The following is a 15,633-nucleotide window of genomic DNA, read 5'->3' as shown; positions in this document are numbered from 1 at the left end:
TTTATATGAACTTTTGAAAAAATATGAAAAAAAAAAAAAAAAAAAAAAAAAATGTAAACATGTAAAATTTGATATTTGAAAGTTGAAAATATAAAAGGATTTTATATATATATAATATAAATATATATTTGTAAAATAATAATAATATATATATATATTGTTATAATATATATGTGTTTAAATATATATATATATAATTATTTATAATGTATGTATATTTATATGTACATCTGTTTATAAAAAATGTAACCACAAAATATATATATATATAAGTACATACATATGTTATATATATATATATACATATATAGAAATAGAAAAAGATAGAAAAAAATATATTCAGTTTATATAAGAAAGGCTTCCTTATAAATAAATAAATATATATATATATATATATATATATATATATATATATATATATATATATATATATATATATATATATATATATATTATTAAATAGAAGTAGTGATATCAGATATTATTCTATAATTTTTCTATAAATTAATTAAATATCATTATTATGGTTCTCCATATTCAAAGAAAAAAATAATAATAAATATATAGACACACGCACTCGTAATAAATATATGAAATGAATATCTCTCATCACAAATATTTACATTTTTATGAATATTTATTATGATTATTTTTTTTTTTTTACGTTAATAAATACATACATATAAATATATATATATATATATATATATATATATATATATATATATATATATATATATATATATATATATATATATATATATATATATATATATATATATACATATATGTACATATTTTTTTTTATAAGTGACCCCATATATATTTGTGTTTTATTTGTAAAAAAGTTTTGATCTACACATATTTCTTATATATATATATTTGGAAACGTGAAAAAAGTAAAAAAAAAAAAATAATAATAATATTATAAATATGTATATATATATATATATATATATATATATTTATATTATTGTTTATTTTTTTTATTTTACACATTTTGATATATTTATATTTTTTAAAAGTTTTATATAAAATATATATATATATATATATATATATATATATTTATTTATTTATATACATATAATATACATTGTTGAAATGTTTAAATTTTTTTTTTTTTTAATGTTTTTTTTTTTTTTGTTTATTTGAATATTGTCATATATATATTATATATATGTATATATTATATAAATAAACTTGTAAATTTTTATCATTATGTTTTATATGTATGATTTAATTATATATTATGTACACCTTTATTATATTACACAATATGAAAAACAATCCTTTTCTATTCTATGAATGAAAATAATAATTTTGAGATGTATATGTTTTAAAAGTTATACATCATACATAGATATAAATATATTACATATATATATGTATGTGTATGTGTGTGTGTTGAAAAATATATGGTTGATAGTTTATATTTTAAATATATTTATGTGTGAGTTCAAATTAAAAAAAAATATAATATTATTATATAGTGTATAAGTAAATTTATAAAAACATAATATATATATATATATATATATATATATATATATATATGTATGTATTATATAATTTTTTGCTTATATATTATTTTATTATTATTATTATTTTTTTGTTGTTGTTGTTGTTTTTAATATGGTACTTTTATGTTTATAATTTGTTTAGATGCTTTTTTTTATTTATGTTTATTGTTATATTCCTATTTTTTACATTGAAAAATTTACTATCTCTCCATATATATATAAATACATATTTCATGATACATTTTTATAAAACTCAGTGTCACATATATAGATTTATTATAATTCTTTTAAATTCAGTGCTTTGTTTTATTTTTAAAGTATTGTTTCATCACATATATATATATATTGTGAATTTTATATGATTAAGGATTGTTGTTTAAAAAGTTTATAATTATATATATCTTTATATTTTTTATTTATATATTCCTTTCTATCATTTTGGTTATGTTAATTTATATAATATTTATATATGTGCCTTTTTTGTGTATATATGTAAGCAAGTAATTATATATAGTTTTTTTTTTTTTTTTTTTTTTCTTATCTTAATTGTTATATAGAGAGTTGTATGTATATTTAAATAAACGATATATGTTTGTATATATTTTTATAAAAGAGATAAATTAAGAAAGTTGACAAAATATCACTTTAACATGTATAACATATTATATATACATAATTAATATATATATATATATAAATTTATGTGTATACTTTTATATGTAGTATCATATATTTTAATTTTTTTATCTTAGAACTTTTTTTTTTTTTTTTTTTTTTTTTCATGTTTTAAAGTGTACACCAATATATTTATCTGTCTTGTGAATAATATATACAATTAGTTATATGATATTATTTATATGACTTAAAATTTTTTTTTTTTTTTTCTCATATACCTAACATTGAAATTTCTCCGTTAACATATATATATATATTATATATATGACTAACTATATATCTACATTTTTTTTTTTTTTTTTTTTCTTCTTTTAATTATTAATATATATTTATATTTATTTATATTATTAATTAAAACATATTTTTAATTAAGCAATTTTTCTTAATTATATGTATTATATATATATATGTATGTATATATTATGTATATATTCTATAATATAACATATATATGAACCCATATATAAATCATATGTTTTAATTGTTATTGAAGGTGTATATATTTATATATTTATTTATTCATATAATTATTTTTATATTATATTATAATTTATTTTATTTTTATTTTTTTTATTTTTTTGTTTTTTCCTCATCAGATTTCTATTTTTTATGTACAATTAAAATAATATATATAAATAATAGTATATTTTAATGTTTTCTCATATATATATATATATATATATATATTTATGTCCTACAAAATAATTTTGTTAATATAATGTTTAATAGTATGTGTTAGTCATATGATTATATTCTATTTATTTTTTTTTCTTTTTCTTTCAACAGTTGTATTATTGTGTATGTTCTATTAAAAAAAAAAATTAAAAAAAAATATAAAAAATATAAAAAAATATAAAAAAAAAAAAAAAAAAAAAAAAAAAAATTATATATATATATATATATATATTTACACATATATTTATATATATATTTTATATGTACACATATATCCCATATATATTGTTACTAAGAAATGGAACTCCATCTTGAGGAAAATAAAATTAAGAATACTTCTAGTGATAGCAATAATGAAATTATAAATAATGATGAAAATGAAGATTTCTATGCCAATAGGAATAATGAAACGAATAGTATAAATAGTAATAATAATAATGATGATAATGTTACTAATATAAATAATATAAATAACAACAATAATAATAATAACTACAACAATAATTATAATAATAATACTAATAATGCTTTTTTTTCTTCGGATGCCTCCTTTTACACATTCACAAACAAGGATTCTATCAATAAAGACGATGGAATGTATGAATTTAAATCTCAAGACGAAAACTATCTACATGGAGAAGTAAGCTCGAATGAATATAAAGATGCAAATAATGATGTTAGTGAGGTAGAGGATGATGAATATCATAATGAAAATAAAAATATTATAATCATAGATAATAATTTGTCTAATAATTTAAATTCTACTTTTGATGATAAGGAAAAAAGTGAAACTAACAACAGGACCAATATTAAAGATGAATTAGCTACTACAGCTACGATAATAGAAGATTTACAATATAATGATATAGTATATGAGATAGAGAGTAATAAAAATTATAATCTTAACAGTGTAATGGATGTGAATGAAGAACATGTAGAAGAAAAGAACGATGAGAAAGGTTCAAAGTTATATGATGATAAAAAGGAGAATTACAAATTAAAGAATGATCACAATGATGACAATAATAATAATAATGATGATGGTGTTGTTGTTAGTGTTGATGCTAGTGTTAGTGTTATTGCGCAGGCTGATGGAGAAGAAAGTCTTCCCATAATATATAATAATAATGACATCAGCACTGATGAGTGTAATCATAATAATATTAATACAAATCAAAATTTTACCTATAATAATCTAGATACAATTAATAATGCGTCCTATATTAATAATAACGATATAGTCAATATAAATGCTCTTAACAATGAAACAAAAAAAAATATTTCCAATGAAGAATGTTGTGAAAAAAATAAGGACGAAATCTTTGAAAGTATCAATGAACCTTATGATGATATGAACAACATATATAATGAAAATTCACAAGATTTATTAGACCAAAATTATAAAGAAGAGAACAATCAATACATGCACAAAAATTATGATATAAAAGAAAGAACTGTAGTTATTAAGAAGGAAGAAAAGAAAATACCTCCTGTGTCAAATATGTTTGATAGCCTTTCAAAAATAAAGAAACAAGTAGATTTGTTGAAATCAAGAAAAGAAGAAAATAATCCTAAAGGATTCAAAAGAGATAACAGAAAAAGAAGAAAACCTAAATATCGTTTTGAAAAGGATAAGGATGGTAATATATCTGATTTCTTTATGGTATGCTCTAATGAATTAAAAGGAATAAAAAAGTGTAAAAAAGTTGGTTTAGATTTAGAAATGATTAATGTAACAGATATACAATTAACTTATCATTTTGTTTGTAAAGAACATGATACATGTCAAGGATCTGTTTTAGTGATCGTAGATATTATTAATAATAATAATATAGAGATAAAAGGAAAAGGACCTCTATGTATTAATTTCAATGATTTTATTGATGAGAAAAAAAAAAATACAGGAAATCGATTTAAATGGGAGTATCTAGATGTATGTGGAAATATACAAGAAGGAAAAGATCGTGCTACAGCTATGGGTTATAAATATTTAAATAGTAGTGTAACAGGCAAACGTTATGTAAGAAATTTTGTTTGTATTTTAAATGCTCAATGTAATAGTAGATTAAGAATTATAAAAGATAATGAAACTGATAAAGTGTGGTTAGAATTATCTGGTATGAATCACGAAGAACATTGTCCATATAGTCCTCATTCTGTTGAAGGAATGTTTTTAAATAATAAAAAAAACAAGAATCAAATCATTAGTAGTTTAGGCAATGATAAATTTTTTACAAATAATAGTAATATCTTAAATGGTGTTATCGTGAATAATCCTAATGTTATGAATACATCTCATCCTTTTAATAAGATGAATTTTAATTATCATAATATGAATGCAGGATTGAATAATTTTAATTCATTTAATAATGGTAATTATGCATTTATTAATATGAATTATAATGATATGAATAGTTGTGTGAATAATAATAATAATAATAATAATAATAATAATAGTAGTAGTAGTAGTGATCCTAATAATAATAGTAATCATAATATTAACAGTAATAATAACTATAATAATAATAATAATAATAATAATAATAATAATAATAATAGTAATCATAATTATAATCCATATTTTATGAATAATTATATGAATAATAAAAATCATCCTTTATATTTAAATTCAAATAATAATTATGGAAATGATATGAAAATGAAAATCCTACCCCCTTACATGCATCATTTTAATAAGGCTATGAAGATTATCCCGGATGTTTCTTCGTGTAATATGATGAGTCTATCAAATGGTAATAATAATATGAATCATATGAATGATATGAATAATATGAATAATATGAATAATATCAACAATATGAATAATATCAATAATATGAATAATATGAATAATATGAACAATATGAACAATAATAATGGTAGTATTGTCAATCTAGCAAACAACAACAATATGGATATGTCAATGAATAGTAAAACGTTATATAATTTATCTAAGCTTAGCACTACTTCAAATTCTACTTCTGATTCATCTAAAATGAGTCTTAAAAGAAATATCTGGTATAACAATAGAAGTAATAGTGTTAATAGTAGTGTAAATAATACATTGAATAGTAATATTATAAGTAGTAATAATAATTCTGAAAATATGTTATTACGTTCGTCTATAAAGAATACTCCAAAATATAGTGCTCTATATGCTTCATCTAATAGTAATCAAGATACTACTATGAATATATCTAATAAAAAAAGTGTAATAAGAAATCTGATATTAAATACTCAGGATCAAAATTTTGTTCTCAACAATATGTACAGTAATAATAATACTACTACAACTAACAATAGTAATAATAATAGTAATAATAGTAATAATAATAATAGTAATAGTAGTAATAATACGACCAGTGGTGCATATACCTATAATAATTATATGTCAAACTATGGTTATATGAATATACCTACAAACAATAATATCAATATTAATGATAACAATGTAGAATTTAATAATGCTGACAAAAATTCTGTTACTGACAACATAAACAATAATATTAATGTTAAGGATGTTCTTACCAACGTGAATATGAACAATACTATGTATTATAATAAGAATATAGTATCTAATAATAATGGAAAGGATTTAAGAAATAATTTTTATAATAATTCAAATATAGATTTAAATAAGAACAATTGTTATTCTATTGATAATAAACAACAGCTAGCTAATTCGAAATTTGTGAATAATAATATATATCCCAATTATAATAATATGAATGATATGACAAACAACAACAATAATAACAACAACAATAATAATAATAATAACAACAATAATAATAATAATAATAATAATAGTGATTATGGACTAAATAATGTAAATGTAGCGACACCATTAAGTTGTGGAAACGGATCTGTGATGTCTCAAGGAAGTTCGACAAATAATATAAATTATAATGTAAGAACATATGAATCGAAGAATTTTAATTCCTATCAAAATGGAATCATATCAGATAACAACAATAATAATAATAACAACAGCAATAGTAGTAGTAGTAATAATAGTAGCGGTTTAATTTATTATCCTAATTATGATAAAATAAAAACAAATGCACCTAAAGGTATATTGAACGAATATAAAATGGTCAAAAATTTAAGGTCAAGTTCAAATAATTTAAATAATAAAAAAGGAAGTAATACTTATTATAATAATAAGACTAGCCAAAACGCATATCATAATAACACCATTTTAAAAAATTCGTCCTTAGCAAGTTTGTCAAATAATTCGAGTATGATGAATTATAACATGATTAATGATATGAAGGAGGAAAATAATATGAACACTGCTAATATGTATACAGGTTCAATAGGAAGTAACAACAACAATAATATTAATCATAATAATCATAATAATAATAATAATAATAATAATAGTAGTAGTAGTAGTACTAATACCATGTCTCCAAATGGATTATTATATAACAATATGAATATTATAAATAACAACAATGTTGATGAATTAAACGATATGAACAATAACAAAGTTGGAATTTCTCCACATCATTTATTAGATAATAATTCTTTAATAAAAGAAGAAATGAATTATAATAATGATGATAATAATATGGTATCACAACATCATAAAGTTTTTATAACAAATGCACATGAAAATATATTAAAAGAAAACTCAGAAACATTATTAAAGCATATGTCAAATGACACAAAAATGGACGATAACAATAATAATACACATATGGATGATAAGGATTATAACAAAAATAATATCCAATTAGATTTTAATAATAACAACCAAATGGATCATTCTAGGAATAGTAGTGGTTCAGAAGATTTTACTAAAAGGAAATATAAAAAAATCAATAATAATTTTGATTCTAATAATGATCATTTAAATGAAGAATTTAAAGATATTGATAATCTTGATGGACAAAATGAAGACACAGATAAATTGAGAGATATGAATGGAAAATATGATGAAAATAATATTATTATAGATGATATCAATTCGAAAGAAAGAAGAAGTATCAATGAATATAATAATAAATGTTCTTCTACAGCTGCTTATAATGAAATGAAACAATATGTCGATGTAAAAGATACTACTAATAATAATAATAATATGTTATCTAATTATTTAAACATGACAGATGATAATAATACTATTAATAATAATAATAATAATAATAGTGTATACTTAAATGATGATAATATTAAAAGTAGTGATAAAAAAAGGAAATTTTTAAGTAGCTATAATGATCCAAATGTTGATGATATGAATAATAACATATCTCATCATGTAGGTGTTGATTATGATAATCACGTAGTAGATTCATTTAATAATTCTCCATACATGTATTCTTCACAAATGTATAATAAATATATGAAATCAAATAAGTATGACACTTGTATGAATGGAAACATGGAAAATATAAATGGTAACAACAGCAACAATAATAATAATAATAATAATAATAATAGTAATAATAATAATATCAATTCTGTGTCTAGAAGAGATGATCATTTACAACAAAATGGTATGAAAAATAATAACAATAATAATAATAATAATATGAATAGAAATAATGTATCTGATAATGCTAACAACATAATAGATAATGATTCATATGATAAAACTAATAATTCTTCTAATGGCTCTATATATAAAACCAATATACAAAATATGGTGAACAATAGTAATAGTTCAGCTACTTTAAATAAGTGTGATTCAGTAATAAACCATGATATGAATGTTTCAAAATTAAATTATAGCAACAACAATAATAATAATAATAATAGTAATAACTCTTGTGGTGTTGCAGGGGGTACTATGGATTCACGTTATAATACGGCAAATTCTTTGATGAACTATAATAAAAATCATTATGAAGATGGAAATGATCTCAATAATATGGACACAAATAATAACAACATCAACAACAGCAACAACAACAATAATAATAATAATAATAGTAGCAGTAATAATAATAATAATAAGAATCTTATCAGTAGAGATAGTTTACAAGATAAAATTATTTATAATTCCATGAATGATTATAATGGTACTTACCCATCTAACAATCCTTATGGTATACAGAATAATGATAAAAGTTACATGTACCAAAATTATAATACTACATTAAATATTCTGAATCCTAATGAAAACGGTGATAATAACAATAATATGGTAGGGGCAAACGTAATGGAAAATTACAATAATAATAATTTATATAATAATAATAATAATTATTTAAATAATTATATGAATCCTACAGAGAATATAAAAAATATGTCTAAAAATAATAATAGTTCATTTAATACTTCTTTACAAAATATAAATGGTCCTGAAGGTACAACAAATAATACCGTTACACAACAAGCTAATAATTTAAATAATTATTCAAATTTAAATACTAATAATAATCTTACTGTGTTTAATTGTGATTTGGCTAGTAATCAATATAAAAACGACCTGACTTGTTCATACAATAATAATGGAACAGCTAGTAATAATTATTACTATATGAATAATGGATATGACAATAGTAGTTATCAGTACAACGTAGCAAATGGAAACATGATGTATGATATGAATAATCGCAATATGGATTCATCAAATAATCAGAATGATTATTATAATCAAAATTATTAGATGGCAAAAAATAAAATAAAATATAAAATAAAATAAAAAAGAAAAATATAACATATAACATATAACATATAACATATAACATATAACATATAACATATAAAATATAACATATGTTTTACCTGAACAATCATATATATATGAGGGGAAAAAAAAAAAAAAAAAAAAATATATATATATATATATTTACATTAACATAAGTATATATATATAATTAAATTATATATTTTTGTAGTGATCCATTTTATTGTGTCCATATATATATATTTTATATATTAGAAATGAAATATGTATTAATATGAAATGTAATATATATTTTTGTATATATATAAATAAATATTTTAATTGATCATATATATGTTTTAAATAACAATAATATAAAGTAATTAAAAAGTTTATAGAATATGTATACATTATTTATATATATATATATATTGTTTTTTGTTTTTTTTTTTTTTTTTTTTTTTTTATCTTGATGATTTTATAAAGATCATATTTTTTTTAATTCATATATAAGTTTTTGTTAATCAAGGATAGTAATATGAATTAATATTGTTATATAATAATATGTATGTTGTTACATTTTCAATTTTTTGGATTATATATAATTATGTATATATATATTTTCATAATTAACATATCTTTTCTTTCTTTCTGTCTTTATATATATCACATTTTTATGATACATTATTATTATTAGATGTGTTAATTAATATTATAATTTAAAATGTTATGATCAGTTTATGAGAATATATATATTTATATATATATATGTATGTATGTATATTATTTTATGATATATATATGAAATATATATAAAACAAGAATAATTAAATACAGAAAATTTTGAAACACTTTATCATTTTAATGTTTGGAATGTTTGTTATATAATACATATATATATATATACTATTATTATTATTTCTTTTATTATATTTTATTATAATTTATTTTTTTTTATAAGTACATTTACCGTTTTTATAAGTACATTTACCGATGTGGTGTATGAATAATAAGAATAAAATTTTTCTTATTAAAATTATGTACCCATTTTTTTTTTTTTTTTTCTTTTTTTTATAACAGTGTTAAATAACTGTTATTTTTTAATTCTACTTTTTTATTTTAATATATTAATATTTTAATATTTTTTTTGATATATTTTTTTATTTTTTCTTTTCAATATAATAATTTCATTAAATGAATTATTATATTTATCATATAAATTTTTGTATATTAACAAGTATATAAATCTATATATATATATATATATTAAAATATTTATAAGAACTAAAATATTAAAAATTAAAAAAAAATTAAAAAAAATAAATATTATTACTTAATAATAATGTTAAATGTAAGATCATTTATTATGATAAATAATATTTAAAAAAAGGAATGGCAATTTTTTCTTTTTTTTAAGAGGCTGTTTTTTTTTTTTTCGGTCTTATGAAATGTATGTGTAGATTTTTTAATAATATAATTTCCTGTTATTTCTTTCAATAGTTAATAAAAAGTATATTTTTCTTTAGACAAAAAATTATGTAGGGGTTCAAAGTTATGAATATGAAATAAGTTTTTTGAAATATATAATATTACAAACGATATGGAAATAAATAAATATATATATATATATTTCTTATAAAAATAAATGATGATGTTATGGTATTTTTTTTTTTTTTTTTTTTTTTTTAAGATAATATATATATCTACATATAATCATTTAGGTGTGTTTATCTTTATAACTATACTTCATGAAGCTTATGTAAATAGAAAATATCCTATATACATATATATATTTTAATACAAAAATATACTTTAAAGACATATATCAAAAATATATATATATATATATATATATTTTTGAGTGTTATAAAAATAGATTAAAATATAAAGAAAAAAATATATAATATTTTTTTATAATTAAAAATAATATATATATATATATATATATTTTATTTCATAACAAATTATCAAGTGGCACTATTTTTCATGTATATAATATATAAATAAATTTCTACGTATTTCATGTAGAACATTATAAATATAAATTAAAAGAAACCAAAAAAAAAAAAAAAAATAAAACAAAATAAAATATAAAATATATAACATATATTTTACCATTCAAAATATATTATAATATATATTTTTTTTTTTTTTTTGAAATTTTATGAACATGTAAATATAATGAATTAATTAAATAGCATAATATATAAAAAAATTATAAATATTAATAAATATATAGGAATTAAATTTTTTCATATATACATGTATATGTATATGTATATGTATATATATAATATATATATATATTATATATATATATATATTTTTTAATATAACGTGATTTATTTTTTTTATGTTAATTTTATAATTCTTATATAGTTAAAATTTTTTTTTTTTTTTATATAATTATGGGAATAATAATTCAAAAAATAAAAAAGCAATAAAGTGGCATATATATATAATATTATATATATATATATATATATATTTTTTTTGTGATAATATAAAAGTATAATAAAAAAACTTATATAATATAATATTATATTATTAATATATTTAATTTATAATTGCAACCCATGTATATAAAAGTTTAATAATTATAATGTGGCCATAATATATATATATATATATATATATATTTTATATGACATGTTTTATTAAAAAATGCATAAAAATAATGAGAATTAAAAGATAATGTTTTATTTATATATTTTTTAAATATGACAAATGAAGAAATAAAAATATTGATATATTAGTCTTCATCTTATGAAGAACTGAACAAATAAATAAATATATAAATAAAATATATTATAAAAAGAAAACGATCAGAATATAATATATATATATATAGACACATATGTAAAATATATACATTCATATATATTTATATTTATACATATATATATTCATATTGTGGATGTATGTTTTTTAAAGGTTTTTTTTTAAAAAAAAAAAAAAAAAAAAAAGATGGTTATAAAAAACATATCAGGAGATATAATAAAACATTATGTAAGGAATAATGAATTAAATAGAAGATGTTTGAAAACATTAGATATATATAAAAATAATAAATCAAATTTAAATATTATCCATTTAAGTAATTATGTTAAAAACTTACTCTTAGGGTTATCAAATGATGAGGTGTTAGTAGATGAGAATTTTATGAAAAAAATAAATGAAAGGAATAATAAATATATTGTATTTAATAATATATCAAAAGAATGTAATAATAATAAAATAAAAAATGTATATAAATATAATTCTGATATGAAAAATATTGAATATATATTTAATAATAATATAATGTATAGAAATAATATCAGTATTGATATGAAGAAATGTTATAAAAATGAAAAAATAAGAAAAAATTTTCATACGTTGAATAAAATTTTTTTAAAAGGAGAGAATGTAATACAAGATAATAGAAAAGTTAAAGAAGATAAGAATGATAGTAATAATATAAAAATGAATAAAATGTATGATCATCATCATAATAATAATAATATTTATAGTGATTTAAATAAGAATGATAGTAATAATATAAAAATGAATAAAATGTATGATCATGATCATCATCATCATAATAATATTTATGGTGATTTAAATAAGAATGATAGTAATAATAAAATATATGAGATATATGAGATATTACATAAATATGAAAAGAGTATTAATTTTTATAAATATATGTTTATTATGAATAGTTTAGTTGTAATATTAATATTATGTGGTTTATTTGTTTTTACTGGGGATATAATAAATAAATATATTATAAATAAAATAGAGAAGGTATTAGAAGATATAAAGAATTCAAAAGAAATTGAAAATAATTTAAAAGAAATTATTAATAGTTTAATATATAATGTAGTTATGCAAGAGAAAAATAAAATGATTACTTCAGCTTTTTTTATTGATGTCTTAAAAAATTCAAGAAAAGATATGGAAAATGTATTTATAGATATTTTAGAAACAGAACAAGTAAAAAATAAATTAAGAAATGTATTTCAAGATATTTCTATATATTTATGTAATAATAAAGAAGTACAAAAAAAAGTAGCATTTCTTCTAGCAGAAGCTATACATCTACCAGTATCAATTTCTATATCAAAAAAATGGTTAAATGATTTATTTAATTCAGAAGAAGTTACACAAAATATGAGAAATATTATATATAAAGAATTATTTAAAAATGATGAAATGATAAATCATTCCATTGGATATTTACAATATATACTCTTAAATACTTTACAGAATAAAAATACACATGAAATGACAAAATTATTTTTAAATTCTATAATATCAAATCAAGAATTCCAAATACAACTGTCTGAACATGTCTGGAAAATTTTCAAATTAGCTTTATCACCCAAGTGGATGAATAATGAAGACTTCAAAATTGTTTTAAAAGATAGTAGAGGTGTAGAAAAAATTATTAAAAAAGAATTTAATGTCAATAATAAAAACGTAAACACTATCAGTTGTGAAATTGATAACAATATTAATATAAATGGGCATTATGGTAGTTCCGATCATTTATCGCTCATCAATAAAAACTTCTCAGCAAATGATAATAAAAATATTAAAAACGATAGATGTGATGAAATCAATAATGACACATGTGATGAAATGGATAACATTAAATGTGATGATATTAAAAAGGTCAAATGTGATGATATTAAAAAGGTCAAATGTGATGATATTAAAAAGGTCAAATGTGATGATATTAAAAAGGTCAAATGTGATGATATTAAAAGTGTCAAATGTGATGATATTAAAAGTGTCAAATGTGATAATATTAATAACCATAATGATCAGAGTGGTGGTTATATGTCTTTGGTTGCTTCTGAAGAAGGAAAAACCAAAATGAATATTAAATATATAGAGGAGAAATTAAATAAAGATAATATTAAATATATAGATAATATAACAAAGAAAGAAAAAAATAGTATACATGAAAATATTTTTATTCCATTAAAATATCCTATTAATCATACTTGTAATGATCAGAGTATGTGTAATATTTGTCAACATTTTAATCAGAAATTAAAAAATGAAATAAAATTTATTCTTCATATTTTTCAAAATTATGAAAACAATCAAACAAATAATTTCATCAATAATAATTCTATATCTATAAAATCATATGAATATCAAAAGAATTTAAATTTTAATCAGAATCAAAATAAAACATTACAATTAAATATTATTACAGACACTTTAAAATCTTTATTAAATTCTTCACATATCTTTTTTGATAAAACGATTCTACGTATCCCTACATACAAAATTCAAAATGTTCAAGAAATGCATGCTAAATTTACATATCCATTTCTCCTCAATATTTTTAAACACATGAATACAAACAAAGATAATAACAAATCACAATCTATGCAAGATAATTTAAATCATATACATAATGTAATATATAAATATTCATTGAAGGAAAAAATACATTTAACTCTAGTTGATATGTTCTTATTTTATTCTTATAAATATTATTTTTATTATTATTATGTCATAAAATTAAAGTGCATATTGCACGACCTTTTTAAGGCAAAATAATTTCAAAAATGATAAATAAAAAAAAATAAGCATAAACATAAACATAAACATAAATAAATAAATAAATATATATATATATATATATTTATATATATTTATATTTATTTATTTGTTTATTTTTTAATTTTTTTTTTTTTTTTTTTTTTTTTGTCTTATACTTGTTCATCTAATCCAAGTATAAATATATTACTTATAAAACGTGCAAACACACACAAAAAAAAAGATATATTATAAATATATCTCTATATGTATGTATATATATTTATGCGTACACAAAAAAAAAAAAAAATATAATATGCACAAATATATACATACATACATATATATATATATTTATATATATATATGTATTTTTTTTTTTTTTTTTTTTTTTTTTTGGGATTGTAAAAAGAAAAAAGTCTCTAATATTTTAAGAGTCATTTTAATTTTTTATAATCATTTAGTTTTTTACTTATCCAAAAAAATAAATTTGTTTATATTTTTATATATTTCATTATTTATTTATTATTTATTTATTTTTTTTTTTTTTTTTTATTTTTTTTTTTCAATTTATAAATTTATTTATTTTTTTTTTTTTTT

The 15,633-nt window shown here is 17.6% G+C and overlaps 2 protein-coding genes across 2 annotated transcripts; both read left to right on the top strand.

The window, feature by feature from the left end:
* Positions 1-3,171: 3,171 nt before the first annotated feature.
* PGSY75_0817300 (asparagine-rich antigen) lies at positions 3,172-9,492 on the top strand (the record flags this gene model as incomplete). Its single annotated transcript, XM_018785300.1, has 1 exon — positions 3,172-9,492. One exon carries the CDS (start codon positions 3,172-3,174, stop codon positions 9,490-9,492), a length of 6,321 nt encoding a protein of 2,106 aa, XP_018642267.1.
* Positions 9,493-12,459: 2,967 nt separating this feature from the next.
* On the top strand, positions 12,460-15,054 carry PGSY75_0817200 (hypothetical protein; the record flags this gene model as incomplete). The annotated part of the gene is made up of 1 exon (XM_018785299.1): positions 12,460-15,054. The coding sequence occupies one exon, from the start codon at positions 12,460-12,462 to the stop codon at positions 15,052-15,054; it is 2,595 nt and encodes an 864-aa protein (XP_018642266.1).
* Positions 15,055-15,633: the final 579 nt, after the last annotated feature.

Source organism: Plasmodium gaboni, chromosome 8 (assembly GCF_001602025.1).
Source record: "Plasmodium gaboni strain SY75 chromosome 8, whole genome shotgun sequence".
NCBI lineage: Eukaryota > Apicomplexa > Aconoidasida > Haemosporida > Plasmodiidae > Plasmodium > Plasmodium gaboni.
This window is presented reverse-complemented; position numbering and strand designations above follow the sequence as displayed.